Raw genomic sequence first — 19,910 nt, 5'->3', positions numbered from 1 at the left:
GTCCTTTTCTTAAAATAGAAACAGTAATAATGTTCATTTCTTTAAATTAAATTATTGGCTGAAGTTGTTAAGGCTACTTACAGGTAAAATAGTGATCATGACAGAAGTTACTGTTGCATTCTCCATCATAATAATTGTCTTCTTTTCTATTATATAATCCTCATTCTCTGTTGCTTGGTTGGAGAGAGGAAGGTCCAAATTAGGTTTGGTACTCAACTGAACTGCAATCTCTCCAACAAATCCTTGCTCACGAACAATTTGCAAAGTAACAATAGTTGAATTCATTTGTCCTATAAAAAGGAGGGGAAAAAGAATGAAGAATGTGATTGTTTTATACCCTTGCTCTGCTTGATTTCCAGCTTGCCTATTTATACTGGAGCTCCTTACTAGAGACCACTTAGCTCAACTTAGGAACAGAACCATACTTGGCTCATGCAAATGAACAGACACAGATGATGTAAACACAAAATAGTTTGTAAGCCAGGAAAGTATTTTAAAACAGTATCTAGAAGAATAAAGAAAAACTGAATATTTACAGTTTTAAATGCTTGCTATACAAACTTTTATTTCAGTATTGCTATTCTTACTCATTTTTCCTTCAAAACTCCAATCTCACTATTTTTGCCTGGTCTTTACCTGCCTAGGAGATCACCATTAATTCTAATAGCAAAAAGCTTCACTGTAGCTAGTCACTCTGGTTGTACATTTTAGAAAAAGCCATTTTAACTCTCTGTAACACACATTCTGAAGAAAATTAGATGTACTTACATTTCTAAGGGTAGAATATCTTTTTAGTGAAAGTAGATTTACATTTTTTTCCAGTGAACTAAACACAACATCTAGCTAAAAGTTAACTTGAAGAGATAAAAATCAACAGGCTTTATACTTCAAAATAGTTTCATCAAACTAATTATTTCTATCAATTACCTACGGTACTAATTAGCTACTATTTCACAATAGATCACTTTCTATTAGCAAGCAAAAAAATCCCTTCAATGCTAATTGGCCTTAAAATAAAACAGGCAAAAGGTTTTAGCTGCACTAATATTCTGATGGAAAATGCGGAAAATGTACATCTCATAAAAAATAATTTTTTCTACAGACAGGATATTATATTGCCAGGAAAATTTCAATTGGGCTTTTGAAGTATTAATAGCTTATCTTTCCATTCTCCCAGCCAGCTGTTGGAAAAGCACCAACAGCTTGCAGAGAGTGCTGGAGGAATCAGCTGCCTGCATTCCTGGGCCTGTAGAGAGACTAAGAGCTCAAGCACCATTGTAATTCTCCTCGGGCAAACCATGCATTCAGTCCTTTAAAGTCTTATATCATCCAATCAAATGAGTTCGTAAGCAGAAAACTTCAATTTTCTTGAAATGTAATTCACACTTGTTCTACTTCCTTCTGTCTTCCCCTGTCTCTTTTTGACTTATTTCCTGAGGAAGGAGTTTTTCTGTAAATTATTTTAATCAGATTACAAACCTAATCAAATAGGCGAATTTGCTTTTTACATAAACAGAAGGATCTTAAGTGCTGGTGAAATACAACACAGGATGCCAAGGTTTTGATAGGTTAGCCTCTACAAAATGACTAGATAATGTTGATATGCACAATGTGACACACAACATGCAGTGAAATTGCATAGTCAGATATTCTTAAAGATATTTCTACTACATAATTTGTGTATAAAAATACTGCTCTTTAAGAAAAACACATAATCAATGTTATCTTAAAAAAGTTACCTTAAAAATATACATATATGTTTTACAACAATCAAGAGAAACAGACCTACCTTCAGGCTCTGTGACTTTAACAAAGAGAGAGTTTGTATGCCAGCCAATCACACCATGTGGGGAATCGCTAGGTAAAATGGTAAGTATTGCTCTTGATTTTTTGGGATCAATAATAGCTCCTCTCGTAGTATCTTGAACACCCACAGTGGTAACACGAGTGAGAGTGATAGCCACAGTCTCTGAAAGCTCTGCAGCACTGTCTGCAAGAATTGTCAGTGTGATCACGGACAGTGCCTGACCTCCTGAAAATGTAATCTAAAATGTTTTAGAGTGAGGGAAAAGAAAAAAGACAAACATCTTCTCAGTGCTGCCATACCAAATATTTTATTCGGCATAACTATCAACAATAGCAAAAACGAAACAAAAAGAAAGCATACGAAAACTCATTTTAAGAAAAAGGCACTGTGGCAAAGCAGTGTGAAACCTATGTCCCAAATTTAGAAATGAATTCTCAGTTAGAAGCATAATAACCAAAGACTAAACCACAAGGATGAGAATGAGTTTGGTATAATCAAGCATACTACAACTATCTTAATTAGTGATGCTGCGCCTCAAGACGAGGCAAAACTGGTCAGTTATTTGAAAGTGATCATACATGCTTATTAGCAGAGAATTGCAGAAAGGCAGAGGTTAGAAAGGAGATCAACTAGTCCAAACTTCCCTGCTAAGAATAGGTCCAACTAGAGCAGGTTGCTCAGTCTATGTTCAGCCTGGCTTTGAATACGTCCAAGGACTGACTTCACAAATTCTCCTGGAAACTTGTGCCAGTGTTTCTCCACCCATACAATAATGGTGTCTTTCCTTAAGATTCTTAGAATCATACAATTACAGAATATCTTGAGGGAATCATAGGGGTCATCAAATTCAAATACTGACGCCAAATTTCATGTGCTCAAATGGCATTTTTTGTATTGTATCTATGGCAGACACAACATAAAAGTATTTCCCTGTCTTCTTTATCCCTCTCCCAGGTATTATAGATGATGATAAGGTCCCCCTTGAGCTTCTTCCTATATCCAAGATGCTTCAATCTCTTAATGACATTTAGGGATCTTCTTTAGGCTTTCTGATTCTCTCACACTAGAGGACCCAGAGCTGTACTCAGCAACATACATGTTTCTCACCAGTGCTGACTAGAGGAACAGGATTATCTCCTTTGACCTCCTGGCAATGCTTTGCCTAAAGCAGACTATTGCAGAAGCACATGTTGCTGGCTCACATTCAACTTGTCCTTCATTACATGCTTTTCAAATGATGCAAAATTAACTTTCTCCACTGAGGCTTCTTGCCTAATACACTTAAGTTTGATGCTTTCTCTAACATTACAAGGAGAGGAAGAATCAGTTAACTGCTGATAACTCAGCATTCTTCCTTTCATAATGTGCCAGGTCCAGCTGGGGTGGAGCTCTCTTTCCTCACAGAAGCTGATTAAGTGTTGTACTTTGCATTCGTGGCTAGAAAGTGCCAATAGATCAATTTTTTCAGTTACTGGGGAACAGTGCTCGCACAGCATCAAGGCTGTCTCTTCAACTGATTACCTCAAAGGCCCATAGAAACAGGCAAGAGGCTGAGTGTTTTGAGCTTACATAGCAAGTTTCTGACAGCGGGGCCCTCAGGAAGCCTCTGTCAGCAGAGCCCAGCAATGCTCCATGTCATAGCAGAGCAGCTCCAGCTCCTCCAACAGGGACCCACTGCTACCAGAGGTGAGCCGTAAGCTACACCGGGCGTGCTCTGAGAGAGCAGATATAAGAGCAGGAAACGCTGCTTTGCAACAGCAACTGAGAGAGAGAAGTGAAAAATTAAAGAGAAACTTTACGTATTATACTGCCTTTACCTCAGTCAACAAGTTTTTCTGACTTTTATTCTATGCCTATCTTGTTGAGAAGGGCAGAGTAAGAGAACAACAGAGTGGGGGTCCTGGCAGACAGCCAAGGTCAACCCAGGATTTATAACTATATCAAAAGTATGATGAATGTGTAATATGTACCAGCGTCATTACTAATTGAAAGAATGCTAAGTCAGTAGTTTTGTTAATCAACGTTTCCCTTCTGTCTTCTATTTAAAATGACTGACAAATGCTTTTTTCTTTTTCTTCTTAAATTCAAAAGGCCAACCACTTCACCTGGTCTTTCTCAGAAACAAAGACATATATACATATAAGTATACACGTATCCTAAGTCCTTATAGGATTCAGAAACAATTAGGCTACACCTATATTGTAGATTAAGCAGAACTTTACAGTGAATTATGTTACACTAATACTTTCATTTGTTTGTTCCTATCTGCAAAAGTCTGCAGGAAAGCCATGCAGCATCCTCTTTTTATTCATTCCAATCGAGAATGCTGAGGGAATATTTAAATAATTTTGGTATGATTTTATATTTTTTTAGCACTGTTTGTTTCCCCATCTTGATTTCTCTCAAAATCTTTTTAGCATACTTCATATGCTGTGCTTCAGACCCATGATTTCTAGAAGTAAAGCTTCTTTCTAAAATCTTTTGGCCCTTCTTCCCACAGCTGTGACTTATATCCGAGCTCCACAAACTCACACATCTCAGGGTTTTGTGTCTTTAATAAATGGCCCCTAGGTGGAGGCACTTGACCTAAAGAATCATGCATCCATGGGTTATAAAGCATACAAAGCTCCAGTCAGCAGAAAACATCCAATTTTAATATGGTTGGAAATCTGAACAGTTTTAGAAATAAGCTAAACTGGGACTTCTGATATTCTCCTAGGCCACTGAAGTTCTCAAGTGTATTGGTATCACCAGGAGTAAGAACAAAAACTCCTAGATTCCTACCTATGCAATAATTTGGCAGAGTAGCTGTATCTCACAACAGGAAGAATGGAAAATGGGAACAGGATACTACAGATAAACATTTCTACTGCCTGGACTAATTGCCATTTCTGGTTCTGAAGAGTCATGTTGTGGTATTATTATGCCGCAGACAAAAACGAGAACTGCTAACATCACAAGCAAGGACCAGGAAGCCAAAATTAACAGAACAGGGCAGCCTTACAACTACTGCAAATACTACTTCTTTACTATTGGTCCACACCAATTTTCTGAGGTAATACAGTCAGTGCTTCCTTAGTATCAGTGACGTACATACCATTCCTGAAGCTGGAAATACATCACTTATGCTCCCATTGGCTATCCATTCTACTGTAACTCGTCCATATGTTCCTACTAAACGTTCAACATTCAAAGTGATTAAACTGTCCTGTTCCATTTCTTCAACCTGCTTAAATAAAGAATTCTGGGAGACACAAAATAGCAAAACCACAAAGTTAGTTTCTTATAAAGAAAAGTTTACTTAGACATCTCGGTATTCAAAGAGGGCAATGACATCAAGTATCAATAAACTTGTCTATCATTAAGTAAACAAATACTTATTAATTGATTAAACTTATATGACCTATCGAGGTAAGTTTCACGGATATTAGAATTTGACATGTCAGACTTCTTTAAAATGTCAAGCAAAAAAGACAAGTACATTTATTTTCTTAATATAGTATTTTATGTTCAAACTGTATGAGGTAACAAAACAAGCGGAAATATAGAGATTTATATTTAATGTAATTATTTTTGTGTTATTTGTCCACCTCACACAAGTCCAGATGCAGAGCTTCATTTCGGTGATAACTCTTCGCTTTTTCACAACTTCAGTACGTGTTTAGTTATCCCTGTCTGGTTGTCCTCTAGGTGTTTGCTGTTTTAAGAACAACCTCTCCAAATACTCCCTTCCACCTAACATTTTCTCCAAATAATTCATTTTGTTCTAGTAGACTGACTCACCTTATTACATAACCCAATTAATGGATTTTTCAGGGGAAAAGACTGAGAAACACAGTTTCTTTCCTTTCTTGGCTCAAAGCTCTCTTTGTGTTCCTTTTTGGTGATGAGACTCTAACTGATAACTGTAAATTATCTAAGGTGGTGAGTGGTGGGCGTCACCATGCCACAACCCTTCTACTCATGAAGATAAGCAGAAGTGGGACAAAGAAACATTTTCAGGCGTGCGGCTTAAAGGAGCTGACCACTGCAAAAAGCAGAAAAGCTTGTGCATGGCAACAAAGGCACCGCTCCCTGCTGGCTTATCTGTTTGGCCAGGTGTGTCACACTAACAGAGAGAAAAGAAGAAGGAAAAAAACACCTGAGAAGCAAGGGGATAAAACACCCCCTGCTAAACTGAGAGACTGTGGAGAAGAGCTCCAAAAGAAAAGAAACATCTGATGGAGGAATCCCCTAAGAGAAAAAAACCTCTATGAAAGAACTCCCCCAGGGCCTTCTTGCTATGAAGCTTCCTGGCTTTCTCCCATCCCCTGTGGTGATTGGACAAGCTCCTGTGATCAACAGAAAAACTAGAAGCAACACTGAAAACCTTAGTGGTGACTACCTCTCTTTCGCTTTCTACAAAGACTCCTCGCTTCTACTTTCTATCTCTTTTTTATCGCCTGTCTTCCCTTCCCCATCTCCCTGAGCAACTAGGATTTGTAATAAACTGGTTGGGCAAACATTTGACCCGCAGTGTCTTAATCTCACCATCAGATAAACACGTATAAGAGGACCTCCTCTCCCTCCTATAATTGAAGCAAGACAAAGGCTCTTCAGGTTTGTTTACTGAATTCACTTGCATAATGAATAAGCAGCAACTAGATGCCATCAAATACGACATCTAAAAATTGGATTTTTAATTTGTTGCAAAACCAAGTTAATAAACTAACATGCTAATCTAATGTAAGGGGATTAAAAAAAACTCAGAATAGGGACTGTGAAATTTGTGTCCTATCACCCAGTGTTCTACATAATCATATAGTAATGCTAAATAGATGTTACACATCTATTACTAGATGACATTAGAAAAAAAATCTAGAAAAACATTCTGAATTTTACAGTTCCAGTATGTGTTCAATTAGTCAGGAATTATATATATGATTTATCTTAGAATTTTTACCTGAGCAAATGCTATGACTCCATAGGCGTTGTCATTTGAAGGAATAATAATGTTAACAAAACCATGAGAACCGATCTCTGCACCTCCTTTAGGGTTTTTCAGCCACACTCTGAAGCATTCTTCCTCTTCCGGGATAACATCATCAAGGATATTGATAGCTATCACAACTTCCATGTCCCCAGGATCAAATATCAATTCACCTGAACTGGCACAGAAACATGTGCATATAACAATTATAAATTTAGGATAGCTGATTAGTGATCTCTCAAAGCACTGCTGTAAATTTACTGAACATTTTAGAGATGTAATTATTGTTTACATTGCTCTGGAAGTAATTTGGGTTAGAAAGGAATTTTCCTTAAAAGAATAACAAGAGATCATAAAGTAACTAAAAATAATTATGAATGCAATTTCATTTATCCTAAGTAGAAGCTTTGAAAGAAAAAAGTCATGACTGGAAATCTTTGTTGTGTTTTAAAAGCAAATATGAAGCTGAACTCAGGTTATTTTAAACAGTGAAAAATTCTCTTTAGCGTTAATAAAATAAGCTCATCACACATAGAAACTTGTAACACTGTACTGTAACCAAATCAATACCAGGGAAAAGGAAATACAGGAGCAGTGAGACAAGCTATATAAAACAAAAAAAAAACTTACCTGGGTATAAAATCCGACTGGTTGGAAACAGTGGTCAGTTCATAAATCTGGGAGTTGGATTCTATAGTCAAAACAATCAAGCTTTTGCTGGAGTTCAAAGAACTTGCAATAACTGATGTGATATGATCCGCATATGGGGCCTCCAGCATTATAGAGAATGAGTTTGCTTCTGAGTTCCAAGAATACAGTGCTGTTATATCCTTACCTGCTAGCAGGATATGAACTACATGGAGCAAAGAAGATAAAGAAATAATTCATTTTTAGTGTTAGATATATTTAAAATGTTTTAATATCAGAGATGTTCTTTGTAGATCACTGTTGATGCTAACTTTTACAGTCTGATAAATAAATACCACAAAAAAAGAGCATTATCTACTTCTACAGTACCAGCATTATAAACTAGAATTTGCAGAAATATTTTCATTGAAGTCTTACCTAAACCTGAAGGGGGCATGAAGACATGGATGTTTCTGACATCATGCACTGGAAGAGACTGAAAGTGTCTAAAAGTAGACTGCCCTGTCTCCCAGATAAAAATTTCAGAAAAATTTCCAGATTCTACAAAGAATCAAAATAACAAAGATCACATTATTTGCCACCTTTTAGATAAGTCACACACTAGTGTCCCTTCAAAAGTCAGTGTTTGGTAGCTTTTTAATTATGAAGCGAGACAGATTATTTTTTCCTTTTTATTTGGTGCATAACTCCATAGTATCAGTGATGCCCATGTGATAATTTATCCACTGACACCATTTAATGGCTTTAGTACAAGCAATGACATGTACGAACACAAAATGAACGCTAAAGTTGAAATGTGGCAACTGGCAATTGCAAAGAAAAGTGTGAACTGCAACATAAACACCCAAGTAGCTTCAGGGACAAAATATCACATAAAATACCACACGCATAATAAAAGACGTATTTTCTTTGTTAAAAAGCTCAGCAAAGCTTAGAATGAGTGTGATCAGCAGGTAGATGATCATTGTTATTCGCAGTGTTGTTGAGAAAACATTTGTTTTGTAAGTATTTGAAAACAAACTCAGTGCTTTTATTTTCAGAGAGAAAAAGCAGAGATTACTGCGATAAAATATTTATTAGGGTTAAATTCTTATTGAGGACTGTCACCCTCTCCAGTAATAATTCAATCCCTATCTGAAGTCCTTTACCACAAATGCCTCTGCTACTGAACAAACTCTCATACACTCCGTAAACTCTTTTGTTGTTTTCTGCTGAATACCTTTTGCAGTAATTAAATAGATATCAGATCCAGAAATCCAGGACTCCATATGTTTTACTTCTTTTTCTGGTACTTCATGAAGCCTCCTAAACTCATTATTCAACCACTGGTACAAGAGCATGTTTTGGCTGGTATTTGATAAAGAAACTAACATATACATAAAGCCTCCCCTAGGAAACAAGTCTATGTTCAGAACTCCTTGAAGTGGAAGTTGATGATGCAGAAGAAACGTGTTATTATTCCACTGGAAAATCTGTGGAAATATGAAAATTTTTCTTTATATATTCTTGATTAGCACTGAAAGAAAAGAAAGTAAATGACATGCCGAAAAAATTGCAAAGATTTACTGTGAACTAAATTCCTAGTTTCTAAGGTGGACTACATATTAAGACAAATCCACTGGTAAGCAACTGCTAACTCCCTTACTGCAGCTGTGCCTGTTCCCTGGAAAATAGGTTTGTGTTCATAACACATTTTTGTCCTTTCTGTGCTAAATTTTAAAAATGAAATAATACTAACAGTAAAAACAAACCAGATGTAAATTGTCTGCTCATGATGAGTATTCATACATACAAACATGCCTAAGAACAAACTTACCAATTTATAATAGGATCAGAAGCAAGTTCTTTGAAATATATGCTTATAGATTTACTATTATTCTTTCATTTCTCCAACTAAACAAACTACCACACCAGAGCCAGAGAAAACTGAAGAACATTCAAACCTGGATGGAACTGAAACTAGTTGGATGGCTCACAATAATCAAATAGTCTTCCTTCTCCACAGTAAAATGTTTCACATGTCTGGTATCCAGAACAGATAGAGTTTGCATCTGTGAGGGAAATTTGACAAAAAAGGGTGATTATTTGTATATGCATGTATACATACAAATACACTTGTGAAAGTCATCTAGTATTTCAGAAATCCCAAAACATTACAGCACACAGAATGCTTTTTTTTTTTTTTTTTTTTTTTTGCATAACATGCCTGGACTGGACAATGTTTCCAAGGTCCTGGCTAATCAATACTATTCTATAATTTTATAAGTAAAATAGATTTACCCACAACAATCTGCGTCCAGGCATGAATGTATACACACTATTGTCAGAAGCTCCCTGCCCAGCTCCTCCATGGCTAATCACAAGGTAGGAAGAACCACCAATTTTGTAAGACATGCAGCTTTTAGGATTCCACATAGTGAAATTCTGTGAGAGGAATAAAAAAAAAAGTCATACTGCAAATTTATTCCTTATTAACTAGAATCAAACACCAAAGTGTTTGGAAACATTTACCTCAACAGGAATAAATACTCCTTTCCACTGGTAGACAGTAGAAAACATGGCCGGAGGCACATGCAACAGAACACCATACAAAATTTCTCCTGAGGTAAAGAAACACCAACCAGACACCGACTCTACCACAAAACTTTGCAGAACAGACAGGACGCTGATTCCACCCCCTGCAACATAGTAGCAGAAAACATTTTTCTAATTAAACAATGTTTACTATTAGCTGACAGTTTTCCAATCCCACATCTCCTGCCAAAACCAGTATTGTCTTAGTGCTCGTCTTAAGCGTATGTACATGCATAGAAACAGAATAACACTGAGGATATAATTAAAGTTAAGCAGTAAATTTATTTTTCATTTATTACAACCATATAGTAGATATGATAGGAAATGTAAATCTAACAATGATTTGGCATGCTGCAAGCAGTGAAAAAAGTAACAAAGAAACTATAGGATGTTCATGTTTTGTTCTCACCTTCCTCTCAGTATCCAGGCAGTCACGCCGCTAAGGTTCTTAAATTGCCAAAGCTGTTCAGCTGGCTTACAGCAAAAAAGCACTGAACTAAATTTCAGAAGCTAAATTCCCAGTCCTACACAGAGGTTAGACCCATTGCTGAGAACAACAGGATACTGATCTATGTTCAAAATCAGGCATTTCATTTTTAGTCCTTGTTTCAGTGTGGATCAGGGATACACACATCAGTTATGGAATAAAGAATGATTAGCACAGAAATAGAAATAAGAGGGCAGAGATGAAAGGACAACTTCCTTCAGTACAAGTGCAAATTTGAATGAGCTTGAAGTAGTCATTAAATGATAGCCTTCCACAAATGCATCGCGGTAAGACTGGAAGATAACACAGAAAAGCATGTCACAGCCTTTTTTCAAGATAATATTATGTTGGGTGTATGTAAAGCATTACATTTATACTAAGTTAGAAAAAACAAGAGTTACAAGTAGTAAACAAAAATATATACTTTTTTTAAAGTGTAGTGACAGCACTGTTCATATTCTCAGCAAAGATATTACTGAAACTCTGGCAGAAGAAGCTGATGGACAGGGTGACTCTTATGCATCTAAGCCATTTTATGTAATGAATTTTTACATAATCTATGAATATATTCATTTAATCAAGCCTGAATGAATGAATTTACATTCCAAAGTTAGATTTCCTGTGTTTGGTTAGTTTTTTATTATCTCTAACTGACAAATTCAAAAGACATTCTCCATAAAGTAAACGTACTGATGCCAAACGCAGTGTCTGACTGTGTCTCCCACTCAATGCTCACAGATGTGTTGAGCCCATTAGTCCGTGAAACTTTTAAATAAGCTGTAGTGTTGGCTTCCTCAATGATAAGAAAATTTGTCCTAAATGTGAGAATCATAAAAAAAAGAAAAAATGAATTATTTTCTTATGCTATATTAGAAAATAAGATTTTTAAAGAACAATTCCAGCTGCAGAAATAAAAAGAAAGTAGGTATGTTTCTTACCCTAATGCTTTGACAAAATCATATGCAGTACAGCAAGATCTTTCACTAGTCTGAAACTGAACACACTATCTGCATGGTTTCAGCTGAGTGATTTTTTAAAATGTCATTCCACGTGGATCATTTGCTTCTGAAAAACATCTTTCAGTAAAACTGTATTTTACACAGGCTACAAAATGTATTCATTTGACATCTGGGACTCTTAACTTGGCTACTAGAAGAGTACTAGTGGAATCTATAGACAATAATATAGTATTGATGTATGAAAAAAAAAATCTGATTATTAACAAGCCTTTTTAAAGTATTTTCCTTTTGTTTAGCAATAATAGTATTTGACCTTTCAAAGTTACAAATGCTTTAAAATTAAGTTGTTGAATTTCTTTAGCAAATTTTTATTAATCAAAAATAACATTGTAAAGAAATAGCATCCCGTTCGAATATAAGAAACAATCTCATTTTTTACTCAATCTGTTTACAGTACCTATTAGAAACTGGATAGATGCTGAAAAGCCCTAGAGGAGCCTGGTTTTGTAAAACAGTAATCATAGTTTCCACTCTTGTGCCTAATCTGGCTCCTCCAGTTGGATTGAACAGGGTGACAATAAAATGCTCATCCATTTCTGGTTCTTCATCGAGTATTGCAGAAATATGTAGCGTCTGACAACAAAAAAACAAGTATACAATGTAACTGGGACATGACACAATTCTAATAGAAATTTTATTTTTCTTCACTGTAAGGCTCTGGATAGCACACAAGTGAATCTGGACAGGCAAGTGAGGTAAGGATAGATTAGACTGAGGTTTTAAGTCATCCTTCTGGTGCTTTCTATTGGTGTAACTCAACTTTTTTTTTCCTTTTCTCTCTTCAAATCCTGCAACACTCTGAAATTCTATTTTAAATTTTGATTCTTACTTCATTTTTTTTTTTTTTTTTTCCAATTACTCCATAAATTTCTTGGTAGTTTACAGTCACCCTTCAGCTATGAGTGTAACTTGGTTAAGATGGTTTTAATTTAGCTTATTTGGAAACTAAGTTGTCTGTAGGGAAATAGGAAAATCCTGATATTGGTGCTGGGAAAAGGAAGAAGAAAGGAAAAAATAAAGGCATATTTGAAGTATTCTCTCCTCTGAATGCTTCTTTCTTTCTCCTTCACCACTGTGCAGAAGAAGGCAAGACACCCACAAACTAACAAAGAAAAAAACAGAGAAAGTGTTTAATTTGGGGCTCATCCTCCAGATTACCTGAACAACTAAAAGCTACACAGGCACACATATCTTTGTTATATAGAATAAAAAACTAGCAATGGTGCATTTTGAAATAATACAGAACTTGCAATAAATTCTTTCACAGTAGATCATATTTAGTGACTATTTTAGGAAGAAATATCTAAAGATTAACCCATTTAATTTTCATGCTCTTCCACATAAGTGAATGAGAAGAAATTAGTACCAGCTCATGAATCAACTTGCCTTGTGAATGAAGGAAAAAAAAGAAGAAGAAAAAAAAAAAGGCAAAGTTCAGATCCTTTTAAATCTTTCCAACAAATTCAAAAAAGCCTCCTTCACATTTTTAGTATTTTTATTTTCATATTTTTAGTTTTATTTTTTTTATTTTATTTTATTTTTATTTTATTTTTAATTTATTTTTAATTTATTTTATTTTATTTTTATCTTCATATTTTTAGCTATTTTTAATAGCACATTACCTTCAATCTGACTCCCTCTTCCAGCACAATATATCCTTGAGAAGGGGTCAAATCCACTGATGGCTCTGAAGAATTAATTTCACTTACAAGATATTGAACAGTCACAGTACCAAATATTCCCTGAGGAGGTTCTCTAATAATATTCAGTACTGCAACACTTTCCATCAAATGGCTGGCTGTTTGCTCTCTCAAGAAGAAGTGATCACTGTTATTGAATGACAAAACTCCATGGCCATCATCATTGGCAAGTATAGTGATCGTAGCTTTTGAGAAATAAATATTGAAAATATTATTTAATTAGCATAGGAAAATATAAACATAGATACATACTAACATAATACAGAATATAAACCCAAATCTTCCTTTACATGCATTCTCCCTTTAATGTACATATTATGCCTGTATGTCCACATGAACCTGAAGGAATAAGCAGGCATTTCACTTTAACTAGTAAGATGTCTATGCAGGAAGAACACAACCTCTCTTAGAAAACGATCATAAAAATATAAAAAGGTCTCATTATAGTGAGGCATTTTCTTGCTTTCTGATACCTTATTTTACATAAAATACTTCCCAGATTTCATTTGAAAGTTCTTAAAAATTCACAGAATCACAGACTGTCACACAACCTCTCTGGACAGCTTGTTTCAGTGCTCTGTTACCCTCACCATGAAGTTTTTTCTCATATTTATGGGAACCTCCTGCGTTCCAGCTTGCACCCGTTGCCCCTTGTAATATCATCAGATGTCAATGAGAAGAGCCTGGCTCCATCCTCCTGACACTCACCCTGCACATATTTATAAACATCAATGAGTTCACCCCTCAGTCTTCGCCAAGCTAAAGAGACCCAGCTTACTCAGCCTTTCCTCATAAGCCCTAAATCATCTTTGTGGCTCTGTGCTGGCATCTCCAGCAGTTCCCTGTCCTTCTTGAACTCAGGGGCCCAGAACTGGACACAATATTCCAGATGCAGTCTCAATGGGGCAGAGTAAAGGGGGAAGAGATCCTCCTTTGCCCTACTAACTTCACCTGTTATAATACATATATCCGAGGATGCCACTGGCCTCCTTGGCCACAAGGGCACAGTGCTGGCCCACTGGAGGAAAGGGGTTTTACAATAGGAGCTGACAGGATTCATTGACAGAGCTTCATCCTAGGCATGAAGGGGGGGAAGGGGAGGGGAGGGGGGGCGCAGCTGGAAGCAGGGTCACTACAAAGGAGCCTGAATGTAACATGCCAGTGCTTGTGGGAGAGGAATGTGCTGGCAAGACCACACAATCTTGTGTCTTTAAGAAGGAGGAGAATGACATACCATTTCAGACTGGCTGGTGTGAGGTTGGTTACTATGGAAATACCTGAGTATGGTAAAGAACTTCTCCAACCCAAAAGGTGGCCCAGCTGAGGTGCATTTACACTAATGCATGTAGAATGGCTAATAAACAGGAGGAGCTGGAGGCCTCCGAAGGAGTAAATTCACAGTCGGGCAATAGTGTTTTGTGAAAATATGATTATTAAGAAAAATGAAATTAAAATGATTGCTGTAGAATTCCAAGGAATGAGAACATTAAAACTAACTTTTACCTGTTGTATTCTCTCCTAATTCCAGCCCCAGAGAAGGATTTGTTAAGATTAACTGGAACTTTTCATCACCTTCAGGAGTTTCATCATCAAAAATCATGACATCAATAGACTTGTTCCTTTCTCCATCAGCAAAATAAAGTGTCTATCATTGAAACACAGAAAGCATTGAATACTCACAGCAGATAATACAACATATTATTTTTAAAGTATGGTAAACAGAATTCTATTAAACAGAAAAGGAGGCATGTGAAGAACCATACTCTCTCTGTCCCTTATGAATTGACTGATATAAAAATGTAGAATTACAGCACATTACAGAATTAGGACAAACAAGAACAATTTACTTTGAAAGTTCAGTTGTAAAAAATCTTAAAAGCTTTTAAAAAAAGCTTTTAAACCTTAAAAGCTTTTATGTCTAAGCAAAATTAAATTTGAGATAGATGTTTGGAAGTTTACATTGTTTACATTATAGTGAAAAATATATATATATTTATTGAAAATAGAGATTTTTAAATTTTTTTTGGTGAAAGTAATTGAAACAACTTGAAATATGTAGGTGCACTACTGATCATTCTGCAGAATTCAGTAGATACTATTTTAAGAAAGCTGTAGGAATAAAAATTACTAGGTTTAGAGTTTACTGCTTACTCTTGAGGTCACGTAAAAATCCAAACCCAGTTGGGCCTCCAAATTTTGGGCATAAAAAAATACAGACACATTGCCGTATGATCCTCTGTTTCGATAAGCCATTATTGTCAGATTCCCATGAGATTCACTAACTTCAAAACTAAAATAAAAAGCAAGAAAGAGTCTCAATATCACTATGTTCTTTTGAATTAGATTCTAAACAATTCCCTACATTATAGTCATCTAATACAATCTTTTAACCTTTCTTCACTATGTACATTGAATTAGGTTGTGTTTTTTTTTTACTGGTAACTATGTGGGAGATTAAGGAAATCTATCTGTACACAGTTCATGTTCATGCAAGCATTCTTTCCATCTTCTAGAAATTAGTCTAATAAAAAGATCTGGTTGGTTCAAGAATGTATGCTTACACAAACAGAGAAGCTGAAACAACTGCTGCAGGCAAACTATTTTAAAGGACAACAGTGAAAGCAGGTAAGTAGGAAAGTAGCAAAAGAATTCTGAACAAACATACAGTAAATGTTCGCAGTATGGAAATCTTCTACTCTATTTCTGATGAACTGAATCTCAAAGATATAGCACTATCTTTATCAGGAGTTTCACTGTTAACTTACAAAGAAAATGGGCAACTCTAATCTCTTATAGGCTCAATGAGTTCTTAAGGAAGATAAAACTTACTTGGTACCTTCCCAATCAATTACTCCTCTTATTCCATCATTAGCGTCAATAATAATTTGAGAAGCTAAACCTCCCACATCTAAAAGGCAAAACAGAATGAGAGAAATGAAAGAACAATGAAGTCAAGTTTCAATATTTTCAGGAACTAAAATAAATGTTTCTTCAGTCTCTACCAAAACAGTGATTTCCAAAATATAAAGGAGTAAATAGGAGTAGAGGAGTATAATTGGAAAGACTCAGAGAAAGAGTTCTTTCTACTTGGACTGCAATACCTTGCCTTGAAATACAACTGTTACGTTTGATAATGCATATGAAAAAGGAATGACTAAAGAAAACTCAGAAAGCAAACGGCACGTAAACACTTGGAAATACTAAAAGCTACGTTTCTCAGGGAATCTTAATTTGTCTTCATTGTATGCATTTATTATGATGAGATTAAACATTTCGTAGACTATGCTATTCTGAGTATGAGAGAGAAATTTAGTAAAATAAATTATCCACTATTTCATTTTCTATTTATGCTTCAGTACCTCATTATACACCTTAAATGCACACACCTCACAAAAAAAGAATTGTTATCTATTTATGTACTGTAAATTCCTATTGCTTCATAAAGACATATATGTCTTTACAATAACCCTAACATAACAATTGAATGTGTCACAGTGTGAAAACACTGAATAATCGGTTAATGTCCACTAGTTTCAAGAACTTGACAGTCAGAACTTGATTCTTCTGCAAAAAAATACAGCCTTAATTTGTTCAGATAACAGCACCACATGATCATCTTAATTTATTTCAACTTACTTTTTATCAACTATAACTTACTTTCTAAAATCAACCTGACTTCATTGAGCCTGCAGGAAATATACTATATTTAGATTAATGGGAAAGATTTTTATCAATTCAGATAAAACAATTAAAAGTAGGTCATTGCCATGAATCTAAACCTGTCAGTATAAGGCACAGATGAAGACGAGTGATAGCCCTACAACGATAGCAAAAATAATTAGGTGTAGAAATCCTGAGGGTGTGCTGCCAATTACCAGCATTTCTGCATGACTTCTAACCCACATTTTCTCTTAGCACTTTGAAGGCAGATCTGTTCAGCTGGGATCTGTAATGGTTTGCCATCAACATCACACCTCTTATTCTATGTCTGGCATCTCAAACTTCCCTTGATTATCCACTTCCTGCCCTCCTACTCCTTTAACATTTTAGGCTCAACTAATCAGAGCTCATTATCTACAGAACAGCTACAAGTTTTGAAAGTTACCTTTCAATCTGTAACGAATTAACTCAGTCACTTCTATAAGCATGCAAAGAAAAAGGGAAAGAGTCAAAGAAGACGTTTGAAAGAATATAGTCTTTAGTAGCATAGGATACTCCAACTGTCCTTAAGTCAATGACAACTACGCACTGAAAAGCAGAAGAATAGAGAAATAAATGACATACGAAGATCACTGAAAAAGTAATAAAACCATACAATATGATTCCTAAAAGTAAATAGGACAAAAGAGGAATTTAAAGAGATTTTAAAAGGAGTGAACAGAATAGCCAAATTAAGTAAATTTTTTCGACAAACTTTTCAGGTAATTGTGCTTTCTAACCAATAATTAGTAACTCCTCTGGGAAAATTACTTCATATTTTCCCCATAATCTACAGGAACAAATAAGTATAATACTGAAAATATTTTATATTCTACAATGTTTATTTCAGGTTACCATGTCTAATCTTGGCACAATTGGCAAGTAAGGAAAATGATAACAATTTCCCAAAATCATACAAGACATAAAAAAGGAAAAAATACAATTTTATATAAGATAGATTACCCAGCCTAGGTGGGGATGAAATTGAGTGATTCATGATGAGTTCCACTGAAGTTAAATTAACCAAGAAGAACTCTTGCACCTCTGGTATATCATCCTGCAAAATACAAATACAATACATGCTCTTTTTATTTTTCTTTAAGAAACTCACGTAAGTTAACAAGGGAACAACACACTTGAAGTCTGTAATGTCACAGTGAAAAAAGGATTCATTTATTATTCTATTTTTCTGTAAAAAAAATTATTGGGTGCAAAACTAATTTTTGTGAAACAATTATGAAGTGAGACATTGTATTTCATGAAAAGATCCTATGGTGACACTAAACTACTCTTACAAATGAATTACTGCCCAATATTAGAGGCATAAATCTCAAATAGTAAGAAAGTAAAAGGCTATATCCAGCAAAGCACACTGTTTAGATGGTAATAGATAATAACATATATTTAGTAAAGCTTTAATGAGACAGCTATATTTCATTTACGCAGAAGGGCAGCTGCTTTCTACAACTACTTGCTTTTCTGTGTTAAGACTGAAACCGTCTTTCTAATAACAATGAAATTACTAATAGCTTCTAGTAATATATAGGCTTCAAGCTTTAGTTTCCAAACTATTCCTCTGTTTGAAGTATAGAATTAAAAAGTTTGGAGCTTACCTCTAGGATAGTAATATTTATGGCAGCTGATGTTTCTCCTTCTTCTAAAATCAGTGAGCCAGAAGCAGGTATATAATCATCTCCAGGTTCAGCTAAGGTTGGTTCTGTCTGATTACTTACAGAGAGCAATCCTGTAACTGTGGCATATGTAACATTGATAGCACCTGTTAAATTTGTGAGGGAAAAAAAAAATTTCTTCAATTCTTATACAATACTCACTGGAATTGATACAAACAAGAGATAGTTCCTCATCCAAAAGAAATACATAGACTAACTACAAAACAGAAGGATTAAAAGATTAATCCGAAGTAGATTGGAGCTAATGGACTTTTGTTCCTACATCAAAGTGCTTTGCTGTCAAAGCCTTTGCTGGCTTGTGGAAAAAAATTTAAAAATCATCTCAGGATGAAATATACTCAGACATTTAAAGTTCTGCAGATACAAATATTGCTGAAGTACAACTAAATGAGAATCTCATGTATTATTAACACCAGTTTTTGCACCAAAGATACCTTTCAGTAATGGCTGTTACTGAAGAAAAGCTTTGAAGACAGTGCTCGTATACATCTTAATAAATGTACCTTATTTCCTTATCAGATTTAAACAATCAAAATCAGAATACATACATAATTATTTCCAAACACAAGAGTTAAACAGTTTTAGAATAAAGTCATTTCTGGCAGACTAGTAAATCAAATCAAGTAGTAAACATTAAAAGAGTGATCCTAAAGATTAAATGGCATATGAAAAGAAAAGCTACTTTGTATGAAATAAGATATAAGGAAGAGTCTTATTTAATGAATAAATAACGATGACTATCTGAACTTAGTAAGAGATTTTGCATATGCCACAGCTTTCAGATTCCTTGCAGAATAAATGAGGGTTATGGCTACAGTTTTGGCTAATACCTAGTTTCTGAGCCCACAGTAAGAAGCTTAGACGTTCTGAACTAATTAACTGTATACAAAACTTTTCCAAATTTTACATCCTCATTATCATGATATTTGCCTAATGATTATCAAAACAAAATTTCCTTTCTCTTAAGAGTTATTATACAGACCTACGGATCCAAATTCTCTGTTAATAAAAAGCTGAATTGTTTTATTTTCTTCTGGACTTAAAACTACTCTGGATGTGGAAGCAAAATTCAGGACTCCATGTGGTTCATCACTAGCTTCTACCGTTAGAACAGCTTCATATCCTTGACTATCCAAAACAGCAGCACCTGTAGGAGAAACTCCTGCAAGAGAATCAATGGACTACAGTGAATGAAGTGTGAAGAACTTTTTTTTTTTGTCTTTTACCACTGTTGATATTACATTCAAATGACAGCCAGCAAAAGCTCAGTGAATTATAAAAACACAGCTCAGTGAAGCTTATGGATTATATATATG

General features: G+C 35.1%; 1 protein-coding gene across 1 annotated transcript in view; it reads right to left on the bottom strand.

The window, feature by feature from the left end:
* The window catches only part of ADGRV1 (adhesion G protein-coupled receptor V1), a gene marked incomplete at both ends in the record, with an annotated part of 250,885 nt that overhangs the window by 162,976 nt on the left and 67,999 nt on the right, over positions 1 to 19,910 (bottom strand). The window contains 19 exons of the mRNA XM_079548227.1: positions 82 to 290; positions 1,790 to 2,045; positions 4,905 to 5,051; positions 6,750 to 6,954; positions 7,407 to 7,629; positions 7,842 to 7,964; positions 8,644 to 8,896; positions 9,368 to 9,475; positions 9,705 to 9,848; positions 9,936 to 10,102; positions 11,176 to 11,300; positions 11,902 to 12,077; positions 13,127 to 13,389; positions 14,708 to 14,849; positions 15,356 to 15,494; positions 16,034 to 16,112; positions 17,867 to 17,960; positions 18,517 to 18,680; positions 19,577 to 19,756. Of these exons, the coding sequence (XP_079404353.1) occupies positions 82 to 290; positions 1,790 to 2,045; positions 4,905 to 5,051; positions 6,750 to 6,954; positions 7,407 to 7,629; positions 7,842 to 7,964; positions 8,644 to 8,896; positions 9,368 to 9,475; positions 9,705 to 9,848; positions 9,936 to 10,102; positions 11,176 to 11,300; positions 11,902 to 12,077; positions 13,127 to 13,389; positions 14,708 to 14,849; positions 15,356 to 15,494; positions 16,034 to 16,112; positions 17,867 to 17,960; positions 18,517 to 18,680; positions 19,577 to 19,756 (3,197 nt within the window). The remainder of the gene's footprint in view (positions 1 to 81; positions 291 to 1,789; positions 2,046 to 4,904; positions 5,052 to 6,749; positions 6,955 to 7,406; positions 7,630 to 7,841; positions 7,965 to 8,643; positions 8,897 to 9,367; positions 9,476 to 9,704; positions 9,849 to 9,935; positions 10,103 to 11,175; positions 11,301 to 11,901; positions 12,078 to 13,126; positions 13,390 to 14,707; positions 14,850 to 15,355; positions 15,495 to 16,033; positions 16,113 to 17,866; positions 17,961 to 18,516; positions 18,681 to 19,576; positions 19,757 to 19,910) is intronic.

The sequence above is a fragment of the Tetrao urogallus genome (assembly GCF_951394365.1).
Source record: "Tetrao urogallus genome assembly, chromosome: Z".
NCBI lineage: Eukaryota > Metazoa > Chordata > Aves > Galliformes > Phasianidae > Tetrao > Tetrao urogallus.
Note: the sequence above shows the minus strand (reverse complement) of the source record. Positions and strands in the feature narration are given on the sequence as shown.